The following is a 25,705-nucleotide window of genomic DNA, read 5'->3' as shown; positions in this document are numbered from 1 at the left end:
CACATGGATGAAAAAAAATGGAGAATTATGAGTTGAGGAAGATGGAAGGGTTGATTGATATGGGGTAAATTTGTATCAACACAGCACAACATCAAGGGCTGAAAGGCCTGTTGTAAGGGTTAAAAAAGCAGATGCTGCAAGAAGTATGTGAAAACATTGTTGATATACTCCATAGAAACATTTCCTTAGCCAAAGTCTCTTTCTCTCTCTGTTTTAAGATAAAGTTTAGTTTTGATTTTCTTTTGTAAAGATGGAAGGTCTTGGAATAGGCCGAAAACTTTTACTGACCATTTTAAGTATCTTTTTAAGCATAATTGAATCATATAACAAAGTTGTAATAATGTAGTAACTCAAATAAGGTTTAATAAACCTTGGAAAACTCCATTCAACTTTGGTACAGATCTTTTTTCAACAAGTCATAAACAAGATAGTTGTAACATTTAGTCAATAAAAGAGGAACTATTGACTCATTTGTCAATGACAAGTTGGAAATTGGATTTGGAATTCGGACTAGATCGATTTGGCTTTGTTTAGAGCATTTTGAACAAGAAGGCACGATCATTGACAGCATTACCAAGGCTAATGAAGAAATGGTAAGCCTTACTAAAGGCTTTGAGGACTGTTTTGGTTTTGGAGTCATTGTTGTGAATGTTTGATATCTGAGTGCGAAGGTCGGCTGATTGGATAAGATGGCAGCTTTCGCTGAAGCTGCTGCACCTAAGGAGCCTATGTGTCGAGAAGATGAAGAAAAAGGAACTTGTAGAAGAGTTGCAAAGGCAGCAATTAGATGCAAGTGGAAACAAAGCAAGGCTAAAAGAGGAAATAGAAAAGCAGAAAGTTTCAGCTGCAGGGATAACGGGTCCCACAGAATTACTGGGAAAAAAAACATTAATAGAAACAAAGATCCGCCACAAGGAAATGGCTGAAACTGTGCCACAAGAAAGTGGTGAGGAGGACAGGCAATCCAAATTAGAGACAAAGTCAGATATTAAGGCAACAACTGACTTATAGAATGAAATAGGATCTAAGTATAGTGTATCAAATGCTGCAAGCAGGGTAGGTAAGAGGAATTCTACATCAGGCTTCAGTGTTTCTGCACGCGTAAAGATTAAGGCTGATATGGCAGCTCTTGAAGCAAAAAATAATTCCTTCTAGATAAATTTGACTTAGAAGAACAGAAGAGACAAAAGGAGCAGCAATTGTTTCAATATAGATATGCCTTTGAAGATCAGGAGGAGCAGTTAAGGGAGGCAACAGAAGATGCATGATCAGGCCAGGCCAAAGACACGAGAGGGCTCAGTGGTATCTGCTGCTCGAATTAAATTATCTGAAGTGTCACATTTTGAGGAAGGACAACAGAAAAAGAAAATATTTAATACCACTGCTACAGTCACAAGACATACTTGGTCATGAACAAGGCAGGTTAAGGCATGGTGCTGAGCCAGTGCTAGTCACAAGACGTGCTTGGTCCTTAGCTAGACAGGTTAAGACATGGTGGTGCCAGATCACAAACCCCAAATATGACCCCATTGGACAGAGACGCAAGCCGAATGCCATCTTGTGAAACAGAATACCACTGGCTCTCGGCATGTAATAGATATCTGGGTGATCAAAATGGCAAGATGAAATAGTTGCATCATTAATTCCCTCTTCTCTGCCCAAGAGAAAGATTCCAGTTTTTGATGGTGACCCAGTTGAATTCCAAGCATTTATGAAAAGCTTTGAATGCAGTATTGAAATGAAGTCTCAAAAATCAGAGGGATGTTTATATTATTTGCAGCAGTTCACGAGTGGACAACCATGAGGTCTTGTAAAGAGTTGCCAATATATGGCTCCGAATGAAGGATTCAAACAGGCTAAGTCGTTACTAAAGAAGCATTTTGGGAAAAAGTATAAAATTTCTACAGCTTATGTACAGGAGGCCCTTTCATGGTCATCAATAAGACCGTATGACGCAAAGGGTTTACAATCTTAAGCTCTCTAAGCGGATGTTGCGACGCCATGACAGAGATTGACCATCTTCGAGAGCTTGACATACCTAATAATATGGTAATCATTACAAATAAATTACCCTTCCAAATGAGAGAACTATGGAGGTCAAGTTGATGAATACCAAAAATGAAACTATGTGACACCTACTTTTAAGGATTTGGTTGAGTTCATTGAAGGGCAAGTGGACGTTATCATGGATCCAATATATGGAATTGTCAAAGGTACTCAGTTAGTAAAGAAGTTGAGAAGTTCAAATTGTATCCTCAAAACCAGAATTTTTAGTAAGTACATTTACCACCTCACTGACCGTGGAGGATAAAGAAATTATGGAAAGTGAAAGTTTGCCTGTTGAGAAGAAAGGCTTGTTCTGTAAAGATAAGCATGATTTGGAAAAGTCTTCACAGATGGAAAAGTTGATAAAATTGCTTTTTGAAGGAAAATGGAGTACGTTTTGACTGCCTGTGTAAAGGATACATTAGCAAAAAGTGACTCAGCTGCGAAATATGTAGTCAAAAGCATCCCAAAATGCTACACATCTTCCAGGAAAAGAAGAATACAGAAAAGGAACAAGAAAAACAGATGAAAGCAGTGCTGAGGCTTCAGTGTTGACAAAATGGTCTTGCTGGGGCCAGTGAAAATAAGCAGAAAGCTTTGATAATTGACTTTCACTTTCTTTTGAATACTTAACCGATATATACTACTATATTTGAGGTTTTTTTCCCTTGTAATGGTCATTATTATTATTTTTTAAATATAGTGATTAGGGGCCAGTATTGTAAGGGTTAAAAATGCAGATGCTGCAAGAAGTCAGTGATATTCTTTTCAGTGTCTCCCCAGAAACATTTTCAGAGACAAGGTCTTGCTCTCTGTGTTTTAAGATAAAGTTCATTTTTTATTTTCTTCCGTTCTGCGAAGATGGAGGGTCTTGGAGTCGACCGAAAACTTTTATTGACCGTTTTATGTATAGGGTTAGGGTTAGGAAAATATTTAACAAAGTTGTAATAACCCAATTAAGGTTTAATAAACCTTGGAAAACTCAATTCAACTTGCACTGATCTCTGTATTTTATTTTAATGATAAGGAAGTGTGATAAGGTCGGCACTTCCATGACTGAGAGTCTTGAACAGTCAGTCTCAGTGACAAGGTGGTTGTGTCAAACTTTATCTCTCCATCAGTGAATCTTTGAAATTCCCCCACCCAGAGATGAGTGCAATCTGAATCAAAAGAGAGGCTGAAGGACAAATGTGGAACCTGCACACAAGAGATGAGGCTCATATTCCATTGGCAAGGCATGCCTGATGGGGGTCAGGTGGGCTACTGTATCATTTCACTTCAAGGCAACAGGTAGCCGTGCCTCCGCCCTGATTACTGTAACATTGTAACCATTCTCTTCAGCCTGCGATATCCAATAGCCGCCTACTCCGTGTGCTGTCTGGTGCGAGACCGTCTGCGGGGGCAGCAAATGAGCCTTCGTCGCATTTTGCAGGGTTTATTGCAAAGGGAAATGCTCTTTCGGTGAAAACATTTTCAGGAATGTTCTTAATTTGTCCCGTTTTTTTCCCCCTCCAGTGAACGCTGCTTTGGGGACGCATTGAATTGCGCTCAGAGAAGAGCTTCGGAACCCCATCAGCCTTGGCTCGCTTGTTGCCCGCCCCCCGTCGGCTTCCATTCACTCGAGCGCCGGGGATACGGGGCCCGGGTTCCCCGCCCAGCCACCCCAGTGTTCGGTAGGTGTCAAGGCAAACATGCTAATGCAATGGAGGTGCCGAATGTGGAACACAAACCCCGTTACCTGAGGCAGCGGGCCACTGCGTGCAAACGCCGCTCCGCCTGAGCCGAGCTTCCTTGGCTGGGCGGACGTGATCATCGATGCTGAGATGGAGCCTCCGCGATGCCCTCAGTCGCCCCGCCTGTTGACTCTGCCCACAGCCAGTGGCTCTCAATGCTGATGCTGTGGGAACACTGGAACATAGATAGCACTGAACTTCCAAGAGCAATTCATCTAAAAAAAACTTTTTTGAGGGTTAGTCACTACTGTAATTAGAAAATGTGGCATCTAATTTGTGGACAGCAAGTAGCAGTGAGCTCACCTAGAGGGCCAAAAACAGTTTAAATCTAAACACAGGCATTCAAACCCATTCGAGGCGACAAGTGCTCATTCTAGTAACGTTATAAAAAGTTTTTTGAACCCACCCCACAAATTTAAGATGTCCAAACTCCATTCGAGTTAAAATTATCAGTTCAATGTTCTTGGATCAAGTCTGGGGCAGGTTCAGTGAACCAGTCTGAGGAATTGTAGCAAGTTTGTGCTCTGCCACAAAACTCGAAGCCAATGTGGGAATACAATCACCAAACCCTCAGCTTGGGACTCGAGTTTGCATGGGTATCCCAAACATGGTCCAATTGTGGGAACTGTGGGTTACTCCCAGTTGGACGTGGCTCAATTGACTTCTACTTTTTGAGATAAATTTCCTGTGCATTATCAAAATTATTTTCACATCACTGAGGGAGGAGGTGAGATCTGTCTGATACCTGACTGCAGCTGCATTGTTGCAATTACTATTTTAAATGTAAACATACACGGTAACAGGCCATTTCGACCCACAAGTCTGTTCCGCCCAACTTAAACCCAATGAACCCCGTACATTTCGAAGGGTGGGAGGAAACTGAAGTCCCCAGGAAAAACCTATGCAGACACAGGGAGAACATACAAACTTCTTACAGAGCATGGGATTCAAACCCTTGTCTCAATCACTGCCTCAATAAGAGAGTTGTGCTAACTGCTACCCAATAATGCCACCACTATTTTACAAGAGAAAGGGTTTAAGGCAGCTGATGGACTTCAGAAGTCTTTCTGCTTCTGAGAAACTGATAGAAAACCCATTTAGTTGAATAACCTGGAGAATGATATTCTTTTATTTTCAGCCTCCATTTTGTGATCATGGAAGCTAGTGGCTTTCAACTGAGTAACACTGCAATCTTTGCAATCCCAATTCCGTTCAACCTGAAAACCGAACAACAATGTTCTCCAAACCTGTTGTCTTGAATATTCAAGTTTTTACTTCTACCACTTGAATTTTTTTAAGGCTACCATTTTACTCAGTTGTTATTGCTTGATCAAGTTTTGTTATGTACTTCAATATCACTAATTGAGTGACAAACTTTCTCTATAACTGTCTTGTGAATTGTTCTGAAACTTTATTTTAGGTGATGTGCAACTAGAAGACATTGTTCATTTACCCTTTTCTTCAGACTTGCAATAATGCAGTTGTTTTGTGCTGAAGCGGAGGTTAAAGATGAAACAACAAACTCAGCCCAGCGCTGTATAAATTCATTGTGAAATGCGGGGAGAAATGGATGGTGTCGTTCGATTTTAATGCTCATCTTCGATTTTCACAAATTTGTGAATGTTAAATTTTTAAAAATAGCTCAACCTTCATATTCAAATCACTGCACCAAGCCCAAAATTGTCAGCTTTTTTTCTAAACAAAGTTAAGACATATCAGGATAAACAGGAAAGTCTGCAGAACCTATGATTGTAGTGCAATGCACAAAAGTACTGCAGGCCCAAAACATTGCTATTTACTTCTTATAGATGTGGCGTGAGCTGCTAAGTTTGTCCAGCATTTTTGTGCATTGCTAAACAATGTTCCATTAGAAAATATATTTTGTGTAAAGGTGCATTGCAACAATTATTAGGTACTTATTTCAATTCCATGAGTGGAGTGATATGGCAACTCAGATTGATTCAAAACTATTAAAAATTATTCTGGTAAAGAAGCAAATTGAATTATTTGGTTAAAGAATTTGAACTTGAATTTAATAGCACTGCAGATCAGTTGATGTGCCAGTGGAGGTTGTGGGGATAAAGATGAACTCCATGATAGCGATTGGCTTTATATTTACAATAATCTCTCCAATTTTCAAAAAGTGTAAATATTGTGAACATGGCACTGAGAGTTACAATGCGAGGCTTCTACAAAGAGGATATCTTGGAAGTATTAACATTTGTAAAACAGAAAATATGGGGAGAGACCACAGTCCGTGGCTGTTTAACAGAGGAAAAAAAATAAAAGGACCAAAAAATGTGCTTTTGGTCACTAGCACGAATTAACTGTTCATTGTACGTCACCCCTTGTGTTAACTACAACTGCTAAATTACAGAACATATCAGAACACAATGAATTCAGGACAAACATTTCAACCAACATAAAGGGAAGATGATGTAAAATAAGCTTCTCAAAACTAAATTTTAAAACTGTGAGGAACATTTTCTTTGAATGAAGCCTGCAGGATCATGCAGTAAGATGATTAGTTCCAATGACACCATGGCAAAGTATCAAAGGGACAACATGGTAATGATGACCAATTCTAAAACATGAAGAGTTATAAAAATGAGCTGTTCTCCAAGTCCACAAATAGTACGTTCATATCTATTTTCATCAACATGAGGAAAAGCATAACATTTCAAATACTGCATTAAATTTCCCAATAATAGAGAATTCATACATTTAGTGCCTATGTTAATCATCCCCATTGTTTATCATCCATTGCATAATGTTTCATTTCTACCCAACTTTCACTTTTAACACTTGTTCTGCAGACAATCAAGTTAAAACATTTGAGCTTTGCTTATACAATTAAACCCAACACCAGCAAGTTTTCACATATCCCTGGCAATTACTTTTAGGTACTAATTTTAGTGCAAAAGCTTCACGGACACCAAACATTTGAACGAGTTCTGATCACATTGTTAAAGCAGGAAGGGGGACCAAATCAATTTGTTTGAATTGTTTAAGGACTGGCATTATCTGCTTCATGGTTACCTTTTTTTTTATTTTTGTGAATAGTCATATTTTTCACAAAATTGGTACTGCACTTAAAATATATTGGATTATCAGTTGCCCTCTTATAAGGTGTAAAGTCCAGTTTAAAAAAAATCTGTAGTCATGAACAATTTTAAGTTTTTAGTTTATAGACAGTTTCATCAGTACAAATGCAAGTCAAAATCAAATGCTGGAAATCTAAAGTAACAGAAAATGCTGAAAAACCACACCAGGTTAGTTTGCATCTGACTGTGAAGTTGTGCTATAACTTTTTGGGTAGACAGTCTTGATTGGAATTTAAAATCCGTTTTGTTTTAGTTTGCATCTATCGTTGACAACTGTTGTAAAAACAAAGCTGAAAACTACAAGCCGTTTGGCAAATGATTTCTTCGGTCTAGGGAAACAATTTCTGTGACGCATGACATCTTGACGCCATGAAGGACATTGCGGTCTGTCCAAAGAACAAAGCTGAAACATTTTCTGTGTAACAAAGTGTGATATTTGGAACATAATAAAATTGTTCTGACTTGCAAAACAAGATTCTTGTAAACAGATTAACAATATATTTTCCAAGGAAGTGTCTTGTTTCACCCTTTACTGAGAACTCTTCTGCTGGAAAGGACCAAAGTTTACGGACCCTGAATCCGCACGATGTTGTCGAGAAAGGCACCACTGGTTGCACTTCCTGAGGAAGGCACAGTCACAAAGATTCTGTGCAAATCCATGACACAGTTGTTGGCCCCTTTTTTTTTTGCATACACTTGTGAAACATAATATGAACAAAAAGCAGGAAATTTTTCATTAGATCATTGAACTTTTTGCTAATGTGATTCCAGTGTTCATAAATTACATCTCTCTTAAATTCATTTCAATCAAATTGGATCTTGAGAGATGGGAGTCCCTGCTGACTCCAACATTTCCATGGTAAAAAGCAGTTCACATCAAAAATAAGAATTCTATGCAAATTCTAGGATGACAATCAGAAACCAAACTAAAAAGAGAAACTGGAAATAGTCAAGACCAACAAATTGATATAGCATTAATCATTACCAACTGCACAATGTCCCTCTATTTTAGTCAATGAGCCACATTTGGGGATTTAAATGAGCAGGCAGTCAGTGAAGGCAGAAATCAGCATTGAACTTCAAAACATTCCATCCCAGCTCCTTAACATCCTGCTCCATCATGGTATAGCTACTCAGGTGTGTCAACTAACACACACAGTTGTTTAAATTGTCACACTTGAAACAGAAAAACAATGGAATTGGAAAAGAAAGGCACATAGATGAAAGATGAGCATCTTGAAGTCAACAATGCAAGGAGCAAATTAAAACTAAAATAGCACAAGCCATAGCATTCCCTTTTAAAATACACTATTACTGATGATACTTTTCTAGAAAACATACTAACAGTCACTAATTTGGATAAAATAAACATGTTCTTAATTTCACGAGAGTTTTCATTTTCAGGGGCCCACCAATTAAATCTACAAATTCAGCCCTGTACTTTCTGGAAAAATATCCTTTGCGATAATTTTTGGAAAAAATATATTCTATAAGAATGCTAGATTGATAATATAACAGAGAGGAAAAAAAAACTTTTTCATTCAATGTCCACCACGAAGACATGAGAAAACTCATCTTAAATTATTTTTAAGCAAAATGAAAAATGTTATCAGAAAATGTTCTGAAACAACCAAGATGTGAAATACTCTAGGCATTTCGCTTCAAATGTCTATCTTAATTTGATCCTTGTATGGGCAGGATTACTTGAAATTAATGCAATGAATTTACTTTGGGAAACCCAAGGAGAAACAAATGAATAAATCTACAAACTTTGCCTGGAGTAAAATGCTGAAGCTAACAAAGTCTGCATTGGCTAAAAACCTAATTAAATTTGCACTGTAAAACCCACATCAACTAATCAAATTTGTTTGTTCTGCATTGGTAAAGATTAGAATTGACATACTTTGTGCAGATGTCTTCATCAGAAATCTTGTTAACTACCATTGCATTTAACAAAGTATAACTAAAAGGCATGGGGCAACCAACTCAACAATACCATTTGAGCAATTTTATCAACACCAACCATTTGGCTGTGCCTTGTTTCCTGATTACTTCATTAGCACCAACAGTTTCATACTGTATCAACTATTCTGTCAGTTAGAAAATGTCTGTTGTTCCAAGCCGCAACTCTCACTAAAGAGTCCGAGTGCCTGGATCGGTGAGAATGATCCTCAAACTATGATTCTAGAATCTCGATTTGAGATGTATGAAACATACAAGGGTGACAAGATTTCTACAACAGGACCAATGTTTTAACAAAATGCTATGCAATAAGAAACATTTTTGGAATGCTGGTTCAGGCTTCTCCATTTTCTAGATCAGGTCCTTTAGGTAACCATAATTCCTGTGAAAATAGTTGAATTGGAAAGTCACAACTTGGAAATATTTTAGATTGTTTTCAAGCAAGGACCTCAAATATTTAATTAAATCCATTCGACAATATCATGGGCTGGTCAGCTATGCAGAGACATTCACATCCCTGAGTGAGATGGGGTTGGTGGTATCTGATGGTTTATCTTCAAGCAGTGTCATAACAGCAGCAGGGTTAGCACTGTGTGCAAAAATCTGTTGGATTGCTCTTCTCAAGTTTACATGCAGTCTGTTCTGTGTCAGGTAAAAGGTCTCCATGGCAATAGCCTTCATGGTTCCGGCACACAGATCCTCGTATAAAGGGCCAGTGTACATTCGTGAGGTCTAGAAGAGATACAATGCGAGTTAGTGGACCTCTTGGCTATCAAATTAAAGACAATAAATAGAAATATTTTTTAGAAAACAATCTTGAACACATTTAACGAACTCTAGCCCATCCAGCCCTCTAACTGTATGGGCATCCCAATCAATGTGAGGAAAGTTAAAATCTCCCATGATCACTACCTTATGATTCTCACACATATACGTTATCTCCCTACAAATTTGTTCCTCTAATTTTCGTGGCCTATTTGGTGGTCTGTAATACACCCCTATTAGCATCCTCATGCCTCCTTCACCCCTCAATTCCACCTAAACAGCCTCACTGGACGATCCCTCCAGACCATCCTGCCACCTCATGGCAGTAATGTCCTCCTTAACAAGCAGAGCCGTTGTCATACCCACACTCCTGTTCGGCTCCGAATCATGGGTCCTCTACCGGCATCACCTACGGCTCCTAGAATGCTTCCACCAGCGTTGTCTCCGCTCCATCCTCAACATTCATTGGAGTGACTTCAACCCTAATATCGAAGTACTCGAGATGGCAGAGGCCGACAGTATCAAATCCACACTGCTGAAGATCCAACTGCGCTGGGTAGGTCACGTCTCCAGAATGGAGGACCATCGCCTTCCCAAGATCGTGTTATATGGCGAGCTCTCCACTGGCCACCGTGACAGAGTTGCACCAAAGAAGAGGTACAAGGACTGCCTAAAGAAATCTCTTGGTGCCTGCCACATTGACCACCGCCAGTGGGCTGATATCGCCTCAAACCGTGCATCTTGGCGCCTCACAGTTCGGCGGGCAGCAACCTCCTTTGAAGAAGACTGCAGAGCCCACCTCACTGACAAAAGACAAAGGAGGAAAAACCCAACACCCAACCCCAACCAACCAATTTTCCCTTGCAACCATGTCTGACAGTCCCGCATCGGACTTGTCAGCCACAAACGAGCCTGCAGCTGACGTGGACATACCCCTCCATAAATCTTCGTCCGCGAAGCCAAGCCAAAAAACAAGCAGAGCAACTCCTCCCCCTTTTTTACCCCCGATCTATCACGTCTAAAACAAATGTATCCTGGAATATTAAGTTGCCAGTCCTGCCCCTCCTGTAGCCAGGTCTCACTAATTGCCAGAATATCATGACCCCAAGTATCTGTCCATGTTAAAAGTAAACCTCAGGTTTTTTATTGCTTTCAGTATTCTGTTTTTTAGCACAGATTTAACCTTGAACATTCTCTTTCATTGTTTGGAACCTCTAGTTAAATGCTGAAAATGCATAAAAGATGGTTTGGATTGATGAAGATCTTAAAATGAAGAAAAGTGGAGGTGCAGAGCAGATTCTGAATTGTATCAGCATCGAGCCACATGGCTAAAGATGCTGGTGCGACAAAGAGTAGATGAAATATGTGAATGAGTTCTGAAGGACACTAAAACCACCTGACAATCCACTCCCAAACAAATCTTAGCATCATGTTCCTAAAATCCCTTATCAAATGCCACTTATTTAAAAAAAATCTATCTCATGAGCCACAGGCGACAAGAACTCTTGCTGATATACATTGTTGTCATTGAGTTGCATTCAACAGCAAAATAGTCAATAGCATTTTCAATAAATGGATAATTATTAATCAGTTTAACTTTCACCCAAATTAATCTGTAGCTTCAAGAATTAGGTATCTTACATGGTTTTCCAGGAATCGTCGTACTTTGTAAAAATCTGGTAAATAGTTATTTCTGACTACAATCTGTAACCACCTAATTCTTATTTCAGCATTCATTGAGTCAAGCAGTGCAGAGTAACTCTTCGATAGCTTCATCATAACTTCTGACGAGAGATAAAAGAGAAAATATAAGGCATTTAGCAGCATAATGTCAGGCATTTTAATTTATATAACTACGTATTAATGGAACAGACAGGCCTGAATAAAAGAAATTCTCTAATTTGGGTGTGGTCACTGCAAGTTTCCAAGCTATAGGGAACAACTTTTAAAGATTACATGGAAATATCTGTATGCAATCAATAGTTGTAAATGTGCTGATAAAAATCATAGGTTTCAAATTTATTATCGACTTTCACATACATCAGTGTCTATTAGTAACAATAATTAAACTTAGATAAAATTAAACTTAAAGTTATCTGGGGAATTCAATATACTTCATGGTTGGTGTTTACTTGATTCAACAAACTTTTGATTTCTGAGGCGTTTTGCCTGATACTTTTTAGTTGCTTTCATAAATGGCATACACTTTGAAAAATTCAAACTTTAAACAATTCCTTTGTCATTTTCTCATTTTGTTAGCTTTTCTGATTTCTGTCAATCAAATAATTAAAAGGGAGACAATTACAAAGAAATTTAACTACACAAGCCTCCTCCATTCAATATTATGTACTGATTTATTTTTTTTCCAGACACATTGTGCATGTACTTGTCCTGAGGCATAGCCCTAGCACACATTTTATGTTGTTATATTTGGCTTTGAGAAGAAATCAAACATTTTAGTTTGCAGCAAGTGGTGAAATGACAGTACTTGTTGCTGACCCAGCAGAAAGCTGACAACAAATATCAAGTGATCCATGTGCATGTGGTTTGGACCGCCTCCTTTTTCAACAGATTCTTGTCAGGTGTCTTCCAAGTGATTTAGGACCAGAAGTTAACCAGCATTCCAGAAGTTAATTTTACACTGGGACACTTGCTCAAAATCCATCCTGTCAAATAGGCATTCTCCATACCTAACCCCTCCAATGAGATGCTTTACTCCTACATGTCATAACTTCCAAGAGGTGCCCTTGAGCTATATGTCCCAATGCCCAAGAAAGACACCTTAGAGATCACCCAGAACACTTCTGCATGGCTCAATATTCTAGACTCCTGCACCTCTCAAAATCAACATTTATTATGGATAATTCCCCTTCCCTGCCACATTTCCACAAGCCTTTCAAATAAAAGGAAGTCAACCATCAACCACTCACTGTCACAATTTATTATGACTATGAATGACAGTAAATCACAATGTCATAAAATTTGTTCAACAACCAATCCTATCGAACAATTCAACAAAAATAAGTTTTCTCTAATATTTAGTTGAATACATACGAGATTAAGATTAATGCTGAACTATCATAAGCTTGCTTCAAAACGGACTTTCTTGTTTCCAAGTCAAATAATTCAAAACATTCGGCAATGAGGAATTTCAATCTATATGAATATAATTTGATCTAAAAGTCAGAGAGCTTATTTAGCAATAATTATGGCTAGCAAATTATAAAATCATCATTTACCTGCAGGTGTCAAAGCGCATCACTTTCAGGGTATCTGACAAAGACATTCATTTATACCAACATTTTTGGAAACCGACTGAAATCCCTGAAGGATTTTGTAAGGACAGCAAGTATTTGAAGAAATGCTGAATCACTGAAAGCAACATTAGGATTCCTGAATTAAACTACCCAGACAGTATGATCTTTCGGTTGCTGTGTATTTCAGTGAAATGATGGTGAATACTAATCAAAAATATCTGTATTACAACTTGTCCAATTAATGCTCAAAACATACTTGTTCTTATTTACATTTTAGGGTTGATTTAACTGCTGTACAGATAAGTTATATTGAGAATTCAGGTATTGTTTTAATTTCTTTTTGTTTTGTACTGTTTACATTTCCTTATTTGATTACATATGTACCTTGACTACAGTTGCTTTGCTCTACTAATAAGTGGTAATTCTGCCTGGCTCGCAGGAAAAAGAATCTCAGAGTTGCATGTGATGTCATGTATGTACTCTGACAATAAATCTGAAATCTACCCTTTTTGGAGCAACAATCTATCAATTTGGTAATGCCAATAAATGCTCTTTTACTTGGATAAATAAGTAAATCCATATTATAGATTGCCGTGTCTCATTTGGCTTCTTGTCAATATTGAGCTCCCTAAATAGACACAAAAGTTTTCTTTTTCATTTTTCCCTGTTCCACTCAATAAGCTCAATGTTATGAACTAGAACTAGTCATTTTATTATTTCAACTATAGATAGATATTTGATGATTTTACTGTAAAAAAAAAATGTCAAAATAGATGAAACACTTGAATGTAAAGCTCAGTTGTAATAAAAGTATACAATTCTGTGAGGCTGGGTTACCAAAACAAGGTGTGGTTTAGTTAATGGTACGAAAATGTTACACAATTGTGGGTTCCACTTTAACAATGGAAACTAGAGCACAAAAAAGCTGAAATTCATGACTTTTCCAAAAGGGGTCATTCAACCAAGATCCTGTCAGAGATGGACCGAAAGGATTCCATGTATACTTTGTTCCTTGTATTGTAATCAATATTTCTCTTTCAGTCTTTCAGTCATGGAACTAAATTCTTCACTATACAAGCCTCAATGTAGTGTACAGCAATCAGGTCAGATTTGTTAGGACACATTTTGGATTCATTACACAAAAGTGGTTTACAATACTGATGTGAACCAGAACAATAAAGAGGCAAAGAGTTCCATGGCACAAACAGGTCTACTTATAAAAATAAAATTGCTATGGGATTTCTATAATAGAATGATTAATGAAATCATTTCACAAGCAAACCACATTTAAACAAAATATCAAAATAAAACTCTTCAAAAAAAAGCATTTATCAAATGTATAAGTAATTATGAAATTTTTCATATTTAACATTGAGCTCTAATAAAAATGAGATATGCCAACATGTCATCATACCATGGGGCAATGGAGATCTGTCTAGGAGTTTGTCCAATAAATGGACTATTTGAAATGTTTTCCATTTGGATATATCAATGTTCGTAATATGGTTTCCATCAAGAGTTTCTGAACTCCAGAGCTGGTACAGAGTTTCCACTGGTTTAATTAAACTGGATCCCCGAGACAAATCTGGTTCCAGCAGCGGTGGCCCAGACGCATTCAGCCAGCGCTCAAATTCTAACCCTTAAAACAGAAAAAAAAATTCAGCTGAAAGCAAAATTTGATCACAGAAATTTTTGCTGAAACACACATGGTTTCTACTCTGATTTTAAAAAAAGACAAGCTCATACGAGAATGGAACTTATGAAGTGCACAATTTATTTCTGCAATCTCTTCATTCAAAATAATATGAAAATAAATAATACTGATTGTATCTACTGACTCTCAAGTTCATACCGTTAAGTTGCTGAAATTGGTAAGATAATAAAAACTCCCCTTCTGTTTCAGTAGCAAACTCTAACCTTTTTCTACTACAGGTACACAATCCTTTATCCAGAACCGTCGGGGGACAACGTGTTCCGAATTTTGGATTTTTCCGGATTTTGGAAAGCCAGATTTAAACCCACCCAAATTGTGGTGCCGTATCCACCTACCCCCCCCCCCCCACCACAATCCAGTTGCGCTGCCTGTCTCCCCCCCACCCCCACCAACCCTGCCTGACCAACTCGTGTGCTGCCATCTCTCTCCACACTTGCCGGATTTTGGAGCTTTCCGGATTTTAGATGTCCAGATAAAGGATTGTGCATGCTAATCTTAGTAGAATTACTATCAATAAATCATGAATTGAGGCAAAATTTTATCACTACCTAAAAATTTGATTGAGTTACCTTTGTTACTTCAGAAACATTTCTTTGCACAGAGCATAAATATATATTATACATGGCCCCAATTGGGAGAGTGGTTTATTTGACCATTTATGGTAAACCTCCAATGCACAAATAGAATTGATATACAAATTACAAAGAACAAAAAAACATAGCTTGATGGGAGACAAGAAACCTGCAGATGGTGGGATTCAGCTCAGTACATGAAGAGCTGGAGAAACTCAGCTGGGAATGCAGGATCCATGAAAAGCAATAGGCAGGCAATGTTTTGGGCATTATCCTTTTTTTTTGAATATTTTAATTTTCCTAGACTCACACAAATCCAAAACAACAATTCAATCTTTCTCCACAATTTCATATTACATTCAGGGTCCATTCCACTCCCCCCCCCCCCCCCACCCCTCTCCTTTCCCTCGCATACCCTAGTACCACAAGGAAAAGATTATGTAAATTAAACAAACAATCAAAAATCTAGAGTCACCAACCCTTAAAGGAACCAAATATAAACCAAAAGTAAGAAAGTAAAATGAAAAAAGATAAGAAAAAAGAGCATGTCATCTGTGCCACGACCCACTTTATTTATCTCAATCGTTCTACTACTAGTACGGATTTTTACCTTACTTCTATTTAGAAGGGATGTAACTATATCTGCGTACCTATATGTTGCAGATAAGGCTGACATATCTTAACGAATGTGTCATATTTTATCCAGGGGACTACAACTCTGTATCTCTGTATTCCATCATGCAATGTTTAGTTGGGTGACCGCTATACACTTCCTGGCTACTGACAAGGCAACCATCGCAAACTGAATTTGGCATCTGGACAGTTTAAAACTCTTATCCATAATGTTTCCCAGATGGTACAATTCCAGATCCTGTAGAAAATCCACCTTTACATTTTTTCAAAATGTCCCCCAGGTCCTCCCAGGAGGATCTCACCTTTGTACACAAAGGTTTAATCTCCACACCACATCTAAAGCACATTTCCAAAATTTTCGGTTTAGATTTATAGTTTATGTGGTTTGAGGAATAATTGATGCAGAAAATTGTATTGCACAGATCTGTACCTGGCATTAATAAGTATTGTCATGCTGTCCAGACACCAGTCTGACCAGCACCGCTTGTGGGTTGTTGTGCCCAAGTCTGTCTCCCACCTTGACCTGTGTAAGCCTGGCTTCGGGTCCTCACTTTGGAATAGGAGATACATCATAGAGATTAACTTGAGTGTATTCCCCTTTTGAATTAGAATCTCCATGTCACTACACACAGGGCAGGGCCATAGTTGGTCCCAAATTATCCTTTAAGAAAGATCTTAGCTGGAGACAGCAAAAGAAAGTTTTATTGGACAGATCATATTTAATTCTTAGTTGTTGGAAAGACACAAGCTAACAATCCTCAATACAGCTGATTCCCTTCCGGCACCTGGTGTCCATGATTTTATTATCCAGAGTCTTAAGTATTAATTTATTCTGGGTCAAGGCTCCTTAAGAAGATATCCCCACCTTTATTCAAATGCATTGATTTATTTTTTGCCATGTCTGAATTACATGAGGGGTCCTAATGCCTGGTTGTTATGCCAACAGCCACATGCTCGTTTCAAATGGCTGACAGAAAGGGCTAGCGGTGCTTTTGTTAAAAAGGTTAGGCGAACTCAGATGTGTGCCCAAGATGGAGGGTGCCTGTGTTTGGTAGGAGACCAGAGTGGGAGAACACCACCCTACTGAGGAGAAGCCTGGGAAACAATCCAACAGGGAAGTAGATCAAGCAGTGAACAAGCAAGGGCCTTGAAGGACTCACACCAGACTGTGGGCTGCTGGAGACTGGTTTATGAGAACCAAGTGCCCCTGGAGTGAGATTCATTAGGGTATCAATGGTGAACACAGATCCTGAAGAGCCTTGTGTGCCAACAGCTTCCTAATTGTATTGGAAAAGGTTGGGCTCAATGCTGTTCATAATTGCCCTGTCGTGGACTAAAGAAAATTTAGAAAATTTCGTTCAAACATCTCACCAACCTTCCTTGTTGTCCACACATTTCTCCCTCAGCTCAGGAAAAAAGCCCAAGAAAAACTCCAGTAAATCACCTGCAACCACGCTTGTAAATTTGAACTTCTCCACATAGGCCTAAGAAGGAAGTTATTAATGTTAGAAATTTGAGTCTTATGGCAATCATATGAACTATAGAGGCTAAGCATGTGACAGGATGCATTCTATATTTATATTAATGTGACGGTGAACTAATCCTATTGGCTCATAAAAGGCCGAAAACTACAGGATGAACAAAAATATGGGAGTTCTATACAAAACAGCCAGAATTGCAGAAAACATTAATTAATTCGTTTACAAAAATCAAGAGACAGATTTACATTTTGTGACCATGTGTGGGGTACAGCTTGGACTACTATTATAATTTTTTTTTTAAATCAAAAACATTTCAATCATACATTAAAACATGCCTGAAGCATGCTCTACCTTAATGAGCATCACCTTTAAATAGAACTCTGTTTCACAGGGGTCAGTGTTGAGGTGGTTATTTTTATATTAATGATGTGGATTGTGGAATGAATGGTTCTGTGGTCAAGTTTGCAGATGACCCAAAGGTAGGTGGGGGAGCAGATAATGTAGAAGAAACATGGAGACTGCAGAAGGACTAAGATTAGGAGAATGGGCAGAGGAGAGGCAAATGAAATACAATGTTGGAAAGTGTATGGTCATGCACATTAGTAGTAAAAAAATAAATGGGCAAATGGGGAGAAAATTGAAAATTTCCAGTTGCAAAGGGACCTGGCAGTTCTTGCACAGGATAGCCTTAAGGTAAATTTGCATGTTGAAATGGTGATCAAGAAGGCAAATGTAAGACTGGCATTCTTTTCAAGAGGAATAGAATTTAAGAGCAGGGATGTGATGTTGAGGCTTTATAATGCACTGGTGAGACCTCACTTGGAGCATTGTGAGCAGTTTTGGGCTCTTCATTTCAGAAAAGATGCGCTGAAGTTGGAGGGTTCAAAGGAGGTTCACTAGGATGATTCTGGGAATGAAAGGATTATCATTGAGGCTCATTTGACACCTCTTGGCCTGTATTTGTTGGAAATTTAGGAGGATGAGGGGGATCTCCTTGAAACATTTTGAATGTTGAAAGGCATGAGCCTTTAGATATAGAAAGGTTGTTTCCCATGTTGGGAGAATTTAGGACAAGAGGACTTCAGGATTGAAGGGCGTCCGATTAGAACACGAATGCATAGGAATTTCTTCAGCCAGAGGGTGGTAAACCTGTGGAAATTGTTGCCACAGTCAGTTGTGGAGGCCAGGTCATTGGGTGCATTTAAGGCAGGTTCTTGATTAGTCAGGGGATCAAAGGCTATGGGGAGAAGGCTGGACAATGTGAATAATTGGGAAAATAGATCACCTCATGATTAAATGGCAGGCCAGACTCGAATGGCTGAATATCTTATTTCTGCTCCTATGTCTTATGGTCTTAATTCCTGACTGTTCTACAGTTATTGCCACAATCTGAGGAAGAGACTTGTTTGTTTCTCAGGGAAAGCTGTGAAAACAGCAGTCAGAGGCTGAGAGATTAGGTAGATCCAAGAAACCCCAAAAAGATTAGATACCACTGATTCCACAATATCACAATTTAGGTACGGCCTTGTACAAAAATACTTCTAACGGCTTATGGAAGGAGTTTCCCTCAGCAGCTCAATATTCTGATTGGTTCCAGTTCTCAATACATCGAGCTTGTCCTTTTCATCTTTGCAATAGAAAATTCATCTCTGAATTGGGATTATGTTATTCTATTGGGCAATGCAGATAGCAATTTACTCTTGACTTCAAATTCTATTGGGCAATGCAGATAGCAATTTACTCTTGACTTCAAATTCTATTGGGCAATGCAGATAGCAATTTACTCGACTTCACAGAGCTTGATATGAGTGAGACCATATAGTTTCCAACATCTTTTCACTTGCTTTTTATAAACCAGTCTTTAAAAATAAAATGATAAAGTTCAACAAGTTGCTGAACTTACTCGAAGAAAAGAGTCAAAGCACTTTGTATCACCACAGAGCTGTGACAGGTAGTACACAAAGCAAAATCCTTTTTCGTAGGTGAAAAGGTTCATCAGACTGCTGGGATTGACTCCTGCAAGGGAAAATGGAAGAAATATCACGTAGTTATCTTCAATCACCAAAACATTTTACTAATAAATGTTTCTATCTACTTGTATTTTGGACCATTGGCTCAATAACGTTTCCATCACAGTGAAGGGCAGTTTACAACCGCTTTCTATACTTGGTTGTATTGGAAACTGATGGATAATTCCATCCCACTTTTCAACTAACCTTTCAAAACTGCTGTAATCAAAACAAAAGTGAATACAAGTACAGTATCATGATGAGAAAAATTATTTTGATTAATTAATGAAGATTAAAATCAACCAAAGATTTAATCCATTAGCTATTAAAAACTAAAGAATCTGTCAAGCAAGTTTATCAACCAATAGTCTATCATTAGGATTGCACAGTAAGTGTACCGGGTTGGCACAATGCTGTTACAGCACCATCGACTGGGTTTGAATCTAGCACTGTCTGTAAGGAATTTGTATGTTCTCCCCAGGTCTGTATGGTTTTCCTCCGGGGGCTCTGGTTTCCTCCCACAATTTAAAATGTACTGGGGGTGCAGGTCAATTGGGTGTAATTGGGCGGCACAGGCTTGTAGGCCAAAAGGGTCTGTTACTGTGCTGCATGTCTAAATTTAAAATTTAAAATTATTCTCGAGCGAGTCTGAAAGTGCCAAATAACTGAATTTTTGTAAAAAAAAAAAATCATGTTACACTCTGAAATCAATGAGTTTGTTCCATTAATTAGTCAACGGAGCAGAAGATTTCATTTTGGTTACAAACAGATAAAATGGAGACCTGGCTCAAACTTCACTTGTAGTCTGCTGACAGGACTCTCATCTCCAAGCAGTTTTAGCTGACGATGTAGTGCTTCCAGTCGGAAAGTGGTTTCAAGACAAGTAAAAGCAGCCCCTGAGAGGTAAAGAAAAAGGAAACCAGTATTTTTTCTGTCTCTGAAAATAATTGCTTTCCATGTGCTAACTTTTGGATTTTCTGCATTTGGCATTGTAACTTGAATAGGCAGGCAACTCTAGAACACATCCTTTCACTGTAAATCAGACTACGGAGACTCGCAATGGCTAATCACTCAAACATTTTCCTTTCACCTTGCAAGATAATACCCACCTTTATTTTGAGATGTCTGATGGTATGCTCTATGAAATGTGTGTGAATAAAGCTTGAAAGAAGTGCAATAATGTGCCCTCGTACCAGCAGGTGAAAAGGCTTACTCATTAACAGTGGTCCGTATCAAAAAGGATAATATTTCAAGTAGTATTTATAGGCAAGTCATCTTTGTAGCAGAAAAATGAAAAGGATCTTATTTTATGTTACGGATTGTTAATCACAGAGTAACTGCTGCAGCCCTCATAAAAAAAAAGCACTTTCAAGGAGTTTATAAATATTCAGATCAGAAACGTGCCAGTCTATTATAATAATGATCAAATCAGATGCCGGACAAATATACAATATTTTACCATAAAAGAAACATTAAAAAGTCAAGCTTATTTGAAATAACTATATTTTAAACTTTATTTTCTCCTTGAAAAAGGGTAAAGTAAAAGATAAATAACAGATTCACTCTTGGCAGACATCGTTCCCAGCATTTCCTAAGGCTCCACAAATAGTTTTACCCTAACAACCATCAGAAACAAACACATCATAAATCTACTTGGGATTTGTGACAAAACAGAAGTTTGCCAGAATGCCAATGCCTGCTGTGCATTTTCCATCGACTTTCAGCTGACAGTGAAAAATCTCCAAAATGGACAGTGGCTTTAAGCAAAGCAAATGTATGAAAAATACCATTCATATCATTTACAATCGCATTCTGCTGAGCTAGAACAAAATAGATCTCCCGCCTTGTCGGATGGAAGATAAAAGGTTGAAAGGACTGACCTATTGCTTTTTCTAAAGGATTTATGGTGGGCATATTTCTCAGTTGATTTGATTTTGTTTAATTTTATCACTAACCACAACTGATTTCCTTTTGTCTTCAATGATATAGGTATTTCCAATCATCCATTTTCACACATTTTAAACTGGATGCCAAAGGTCTTCCATTGTAAATGTCTTTTTGAAAAAAGAAGAACTGGATGATCAGCTGTTAGCCTGTTAAAGGACCTAACACTGTTCCTGGTCTCTATGCTTGTGTGGCCCAGTACCATTCCTATTTTCCGTGAAGGAGGCCCAGACTTATCAGACTTTATAAATTAGATAGTTGTCACTGAGCTGTCAGTTTTCACCCCATCACAAGAGGAGAAAGAATTAAGAATTCTTTGTAAGCTTCTAGAAGAATGAGGGCAACTCTCTGTCGTCGACACTGAAAGAACCCTTTCAGCTTGAGAATTGCCACTGAGAACTGCTTATGGGGCAATCATCCACCAGCACTTCAATTTTGTAAGCTGTGGTCTTTGAAGGCACTTCAAGAGAATGGATCCCTCGAGGATGGTCTGCAGCGCAGTGTTACAGAACCTCAAGGATTGAACCACTGCACTACCTGCTCTATATGTACTCAAGGTGGCACAATGGTAGCTAGTAGAGCTGCAATGGATTTGGATGTTCTCAGTCTGGGTGTTCCTATTTCCTTTCAATCTCAAAGACTTCTTTAAATGGTTGCTGTAAAATGCTGTTCATTGTTGGTGAGTGGTAGAATATGAGGGAGTTGATGGGAATATAGGTAGAATTAAAAAAAAGGCTACAAATGGGAGATTGATGCTTGGCATGAATTTAGAAGGCCAAGAACTTATTTCAATACTGCATCGCTTTATGACACTATACTTCATCTTTTTAAGATGGCTACTCTGTGAAGATACTAGAGAATGGCAACCAAGAGTTGCAGAAGCATCATGCAGAATAGCACAAAGATATTCATGCGAATCTGATGACAGACCAAATCTTTATAAGCACATCTCATTAGTTTATGAACAATTAAGTTTCCCCCTTTCTATATCAGTTATTGCATTTATCAACCTTATTGATATAAACATGCTACAGCTCAGTGATACTGTCTGACATTTGATCCAATGTTCCTCTTAGGATGGCCTCATGGAATGTTATGACTGATGGTTTTATGAAGAAACTTCCTGTGACTTCAGCAGGGTGTAAGCATTTCAAGAAGATGGGAAAGGACATTTATACCGACTTCCTGTGCAACAGCACCATCCTCAATCTGACCATCCCATTAGCACCAGGTTCTACGACCATGCTCTTAGTTTAAATAAATAATGATATTTGCAGCATCACTGAAACCCTAAAGTCCCAATGTCAATGACTGCAGATGAGAAGAGAGAACCATTTATATTACATCACCTACGAAACCAATACAGGAAGTTGTGGAAGGAGAGTAAGCTTTCAAACTTCAGATCAGCTGAACATGCCATGCAATCAGAGTCGCTAATTGTTCCAAGTCCAATTTATTGGCAATCTTTAAAAAAAATCTGCTGATGCCAGAAATCTAAATAAAAACAGAAAATACTGCTGATTCCCTTTCTCTTCCACAGATGTGACCTGACTTGCTGAGTATTTCCGGCACTTTTTATTTTTGTCTCGATTTATTGGATGCTCTTATCTTGATAGCAGATTCTTGCGTCTAACCTGCCACATTTTATTGGAGAATCCGATGTCTGCAAGAATCTGTAAGTTCCATCTTTTAAAAGCAAGACTCACAAGGTCTTAAGCAAAGGCAATTGGTCCAGAGGAATTACACAGTGTGTTGCATAGAACATGCAAGCAGGAGGAACAGAAGTAGCTTTAAATGTAACATGAGGCAAATCTAATTTTTTATTAGAAGCTAATGTTTTATTCTTCTCAATTTACTTGGTAAAGTCATTAAACTCTTTGAAGTACAGAGGCAACCAGAATGGGATCAGTCCATATACCTATTGCTTCCTTTAATAGGCTGCTTGCTGTTCCCTTGCCTTAGTTGGTGCAGTACCATTTCCACAATTGCTGGCAACCTGGGACTTCTGTAGCTCAACTGGTTTCCATATAGTTCAAGTGTGGCTCTGAAAGGGTTAAACAATGGGTGATAACAAGACTTGCTCTCCTCCTGACCACAGCCACTATATCCACATTTTACCTATTTACACTCATGCAAAATTAGACCTTATAAACCCATGATTTTCAGTCAACATTTTCTGCCGATTGAATCCTATTGTGAATACCTACAGGGAGAATCCTATCCTTTGATATTAGAAAAATATAATAATAAAAATATGCCCTCACCGTAAGTTTCCGTGGTAATGCGACGTTGTGCATATGTTGCCAATCCCTCACTCAGCCACATTTCTTCCCATGTAGCGTTGGTGACTGCATTTCCAAACCAGCTGTGAGCAATCTCATGAATGACATCAATAATGAGAAACTCATCACTTTCCAATATACAGGAAATAATGAATGTCAAACAGGGATTTTCCATTGCAACAATTGGAAAAGAGGGCGGAAGGAAAACAACATCATACCTGAAACGAAAATACATGGTTATCTTCTACAAAAAGTTATTTTCTTTCACATATTTAAAAACCCCACGTAAAAAAAAACGACAAAGTTCTGTGTTCTGGGTTAAACTAAACATGGTTTGATTTAGATCAATTAATTTCATTAACTGAAAATATCTAGTCAAGGAAATGGTCTCAGCTTGGTACGGGAACTGCTCTGCTCAAGAAAGCGCAGAGCTGTAAATGCAGGTCAAACCATCATGCAAACCAACTTCCCCTCCATACTTCTCGTCTCAGGAATGCTGCCGACATATCAACAGACCCAGCCCATCCCTGTCATGCTCTCTCTCTGCCCTTCCTTCGGGCGGAAGATACGTTTTTTTTTTGAAAAGACGAATCTTTGGATTCAAGGACAGCTTCTTTCTTCTGTTATCGGATCCCATTGAACCATAATTTCTCTATTCCCAGCACGATGACTTTTTGTAAATTTCTCTATACTTTCCACTAGTTAAGACATAGAAAACATACAGCATAATACAGGCCCTTTGGCCCACAAACTTGTGCCAAACATATCCCTACCGTTGAAATTACTAGGCTTTCCCATAGCCCGCTATTTTTCTAAACTCTATGTACCCATCCAAAAGTCTTTTAAAGGACTCTAATGTAGCCACCTCCACTACTGTTGCCGGCAGTACATTCCACACAACCATCACTCTCTATGTAAAAAAAAACTTTCCCCTGACATCTCCTTGGCACCTACTCCCCAGCACCTTAAACCTACGTCCTCTTGTGGCAACAATTCAGCCCTCGGAAAAAGACTCTGACTACACAATCAATGCCTCTCATCATCTTAAAAACTTCTGTCAGGTCACCTCTTATCCTCCGCCCACTCCAAGGAGAAAAGCCAGAGTTCACTCAACCTTATTTTTATAAGGCATGCTCCCTAACCAGGCAACATCCTTGAAAATCTCCTCTGCACCCTTTCTATGGCTTCCATATCCTATTGGTAGTGAGGTGACCAGAACTGTGCACAGAAGTGGGGTCTGACCAGGGTCCTATATAGCTGCAACATTATTTCTCGGCTTCTAAATCATGAAAGCCAATACACCATATGCCTTCTTAACCACAGAATCAACCTGCGCAGCTGCTGTCAGCGTCCTATGGAGTTGGACCCCAAGATTCCCGCTGATCCTGCACACTGCCAATAGTCTTACCATTAATACTATATTCTGCTATCACATTTGACTTATTGTAACACTATTCTATATGCTGTTGTCTTACTTACTTGTGGATTTGTTATTATTACACTGCCGACTGACTGAGTTGACATGCCTGTGCAGCATGCAAAATGAAGCTTTTTACTGTATCTTGTGAACTTAAACAATTCAATTCCATCACCATGCTAATGAACAAAAAGAAATCAACCAGGTTTCTAGCTCCCAATCACTATCCTGTGAGCATTGCTCGTAAATGACTGGATGCCAAGGACAGATAAAATTTATATCTTTTTATTCTTCAATGATTCCTGCCTCCTCCAAACAGTACTGTCTAGTTTTCTAAGTGACAGGTTACCAAATAGATATATAACTGAAGGTTTTTGGGCAACCTTTGAAATTTATCAAACCAAAAAACCGACTCTGTAAGCAGGTGGGGGAAAAAATGGGGGAAGACGGCAACAGCATATTAATGTTCCTTTGCAAATCATTTTTGTTTGCATATCTTGCCAAGTTCAGGAAATAGGTTGATTTAGTATATGCATATTTATCTTGTGGTCAGTCAATGGGGAAATGTCCCTTTGCACGTAATCATCCAGACAAGAATTACATTCAAATAAAGCATGCAAGTTCAAGGGCAAGCTCCTTTGGAACTCAAATCTATGACCATCTGGTCAGGAAACAAACCATCCTTTTTGACATTAAAAAAACTCAAAACACTATTTCGTGGTTTAATCTTATTTTACTTTTAGGGCGCAATTAATTTATTAACTGCAGGAGAGATAGGAGAGGACT

At 38.5% G+C, this 25,705-nt stretch overlaps 2 protein-coding genes across 2 annotated transcripts in view; both read right to left on the bottom strand.

The window, feature by feature from the left end:
• Nucleotides 1-4,243, bottom strand: part of capn10 (calpain 10) — a 36,525-nt gene extending 32,282 nt beyond the window's left edge. The window contains exon 1 of the mRNA XM_069897151.1: nt 3,785-4,243. The gene's annotated coding sequence lies outside the window, so the exon portion shown is untranslated. The remainder of the gene's footprint in view (nt 1-3,784) is intronic.
• Nucleotides 4,244-6,394: 2,151 nt separating this feature from the next.
• Nucleotides 6,395-25,705, bottom strand: part of rnpepl1 (arginyl aminopeptidase like 1) — a 48,743-nt gene continuing 29,432 nt past the window's right edge. Inside the window, exons 5-11 of the mRNA XM_069897149.1 lie at nt 23,485-23,720; nt 20,059-20,172; nt 19,171-19,283; nt 17,162-17,270; nt 14,282-14,506; nt 11,252-11,394; nt 6,395-9,577 (exon numbers count right to left, since the gene is read on the bottom strand). Coding sequence (XP_069753250.1) covers nt 9,341-9,577; nt 11,252-11,394; nt 14,282-14,506; nt 17,162-17,270; nt 19,171-19,283; nt 20,059-20,172; nt 23,485-23,720 — 1,177 coding nt within the window. The 3' untranslated portion in view covers nt 6,395-9,340. The remainder of the gene's footprint in view (nt 9,578-11,251; nt 11,395-14,281; nt 14,507-17,161; nt 17,271-19,170; nt 19,284-20,058; nt 20,173-23,484; nt 23,721-25,705) is intronic.

The sequence above is a fragment of the Narcine bancroftii genome, chromosome 9 (assembly GCF_036971445.1).
Source record: "Narcine bancroftii isolate sNarBan1 chromosome 9, sNarBan1.hap1, whole genome shotgun sequence".
Taxonomy (NCBI): domain Eukaryota; kingdom Metazoa; phylum Chordata; class Chondrichthyes; order Torpediniformes; family Narcinidae; genus Narcine; species Narcine bancroftii.
This window is presented reverse-complemented; position numbering and strand designations above follow the sequence as displayed.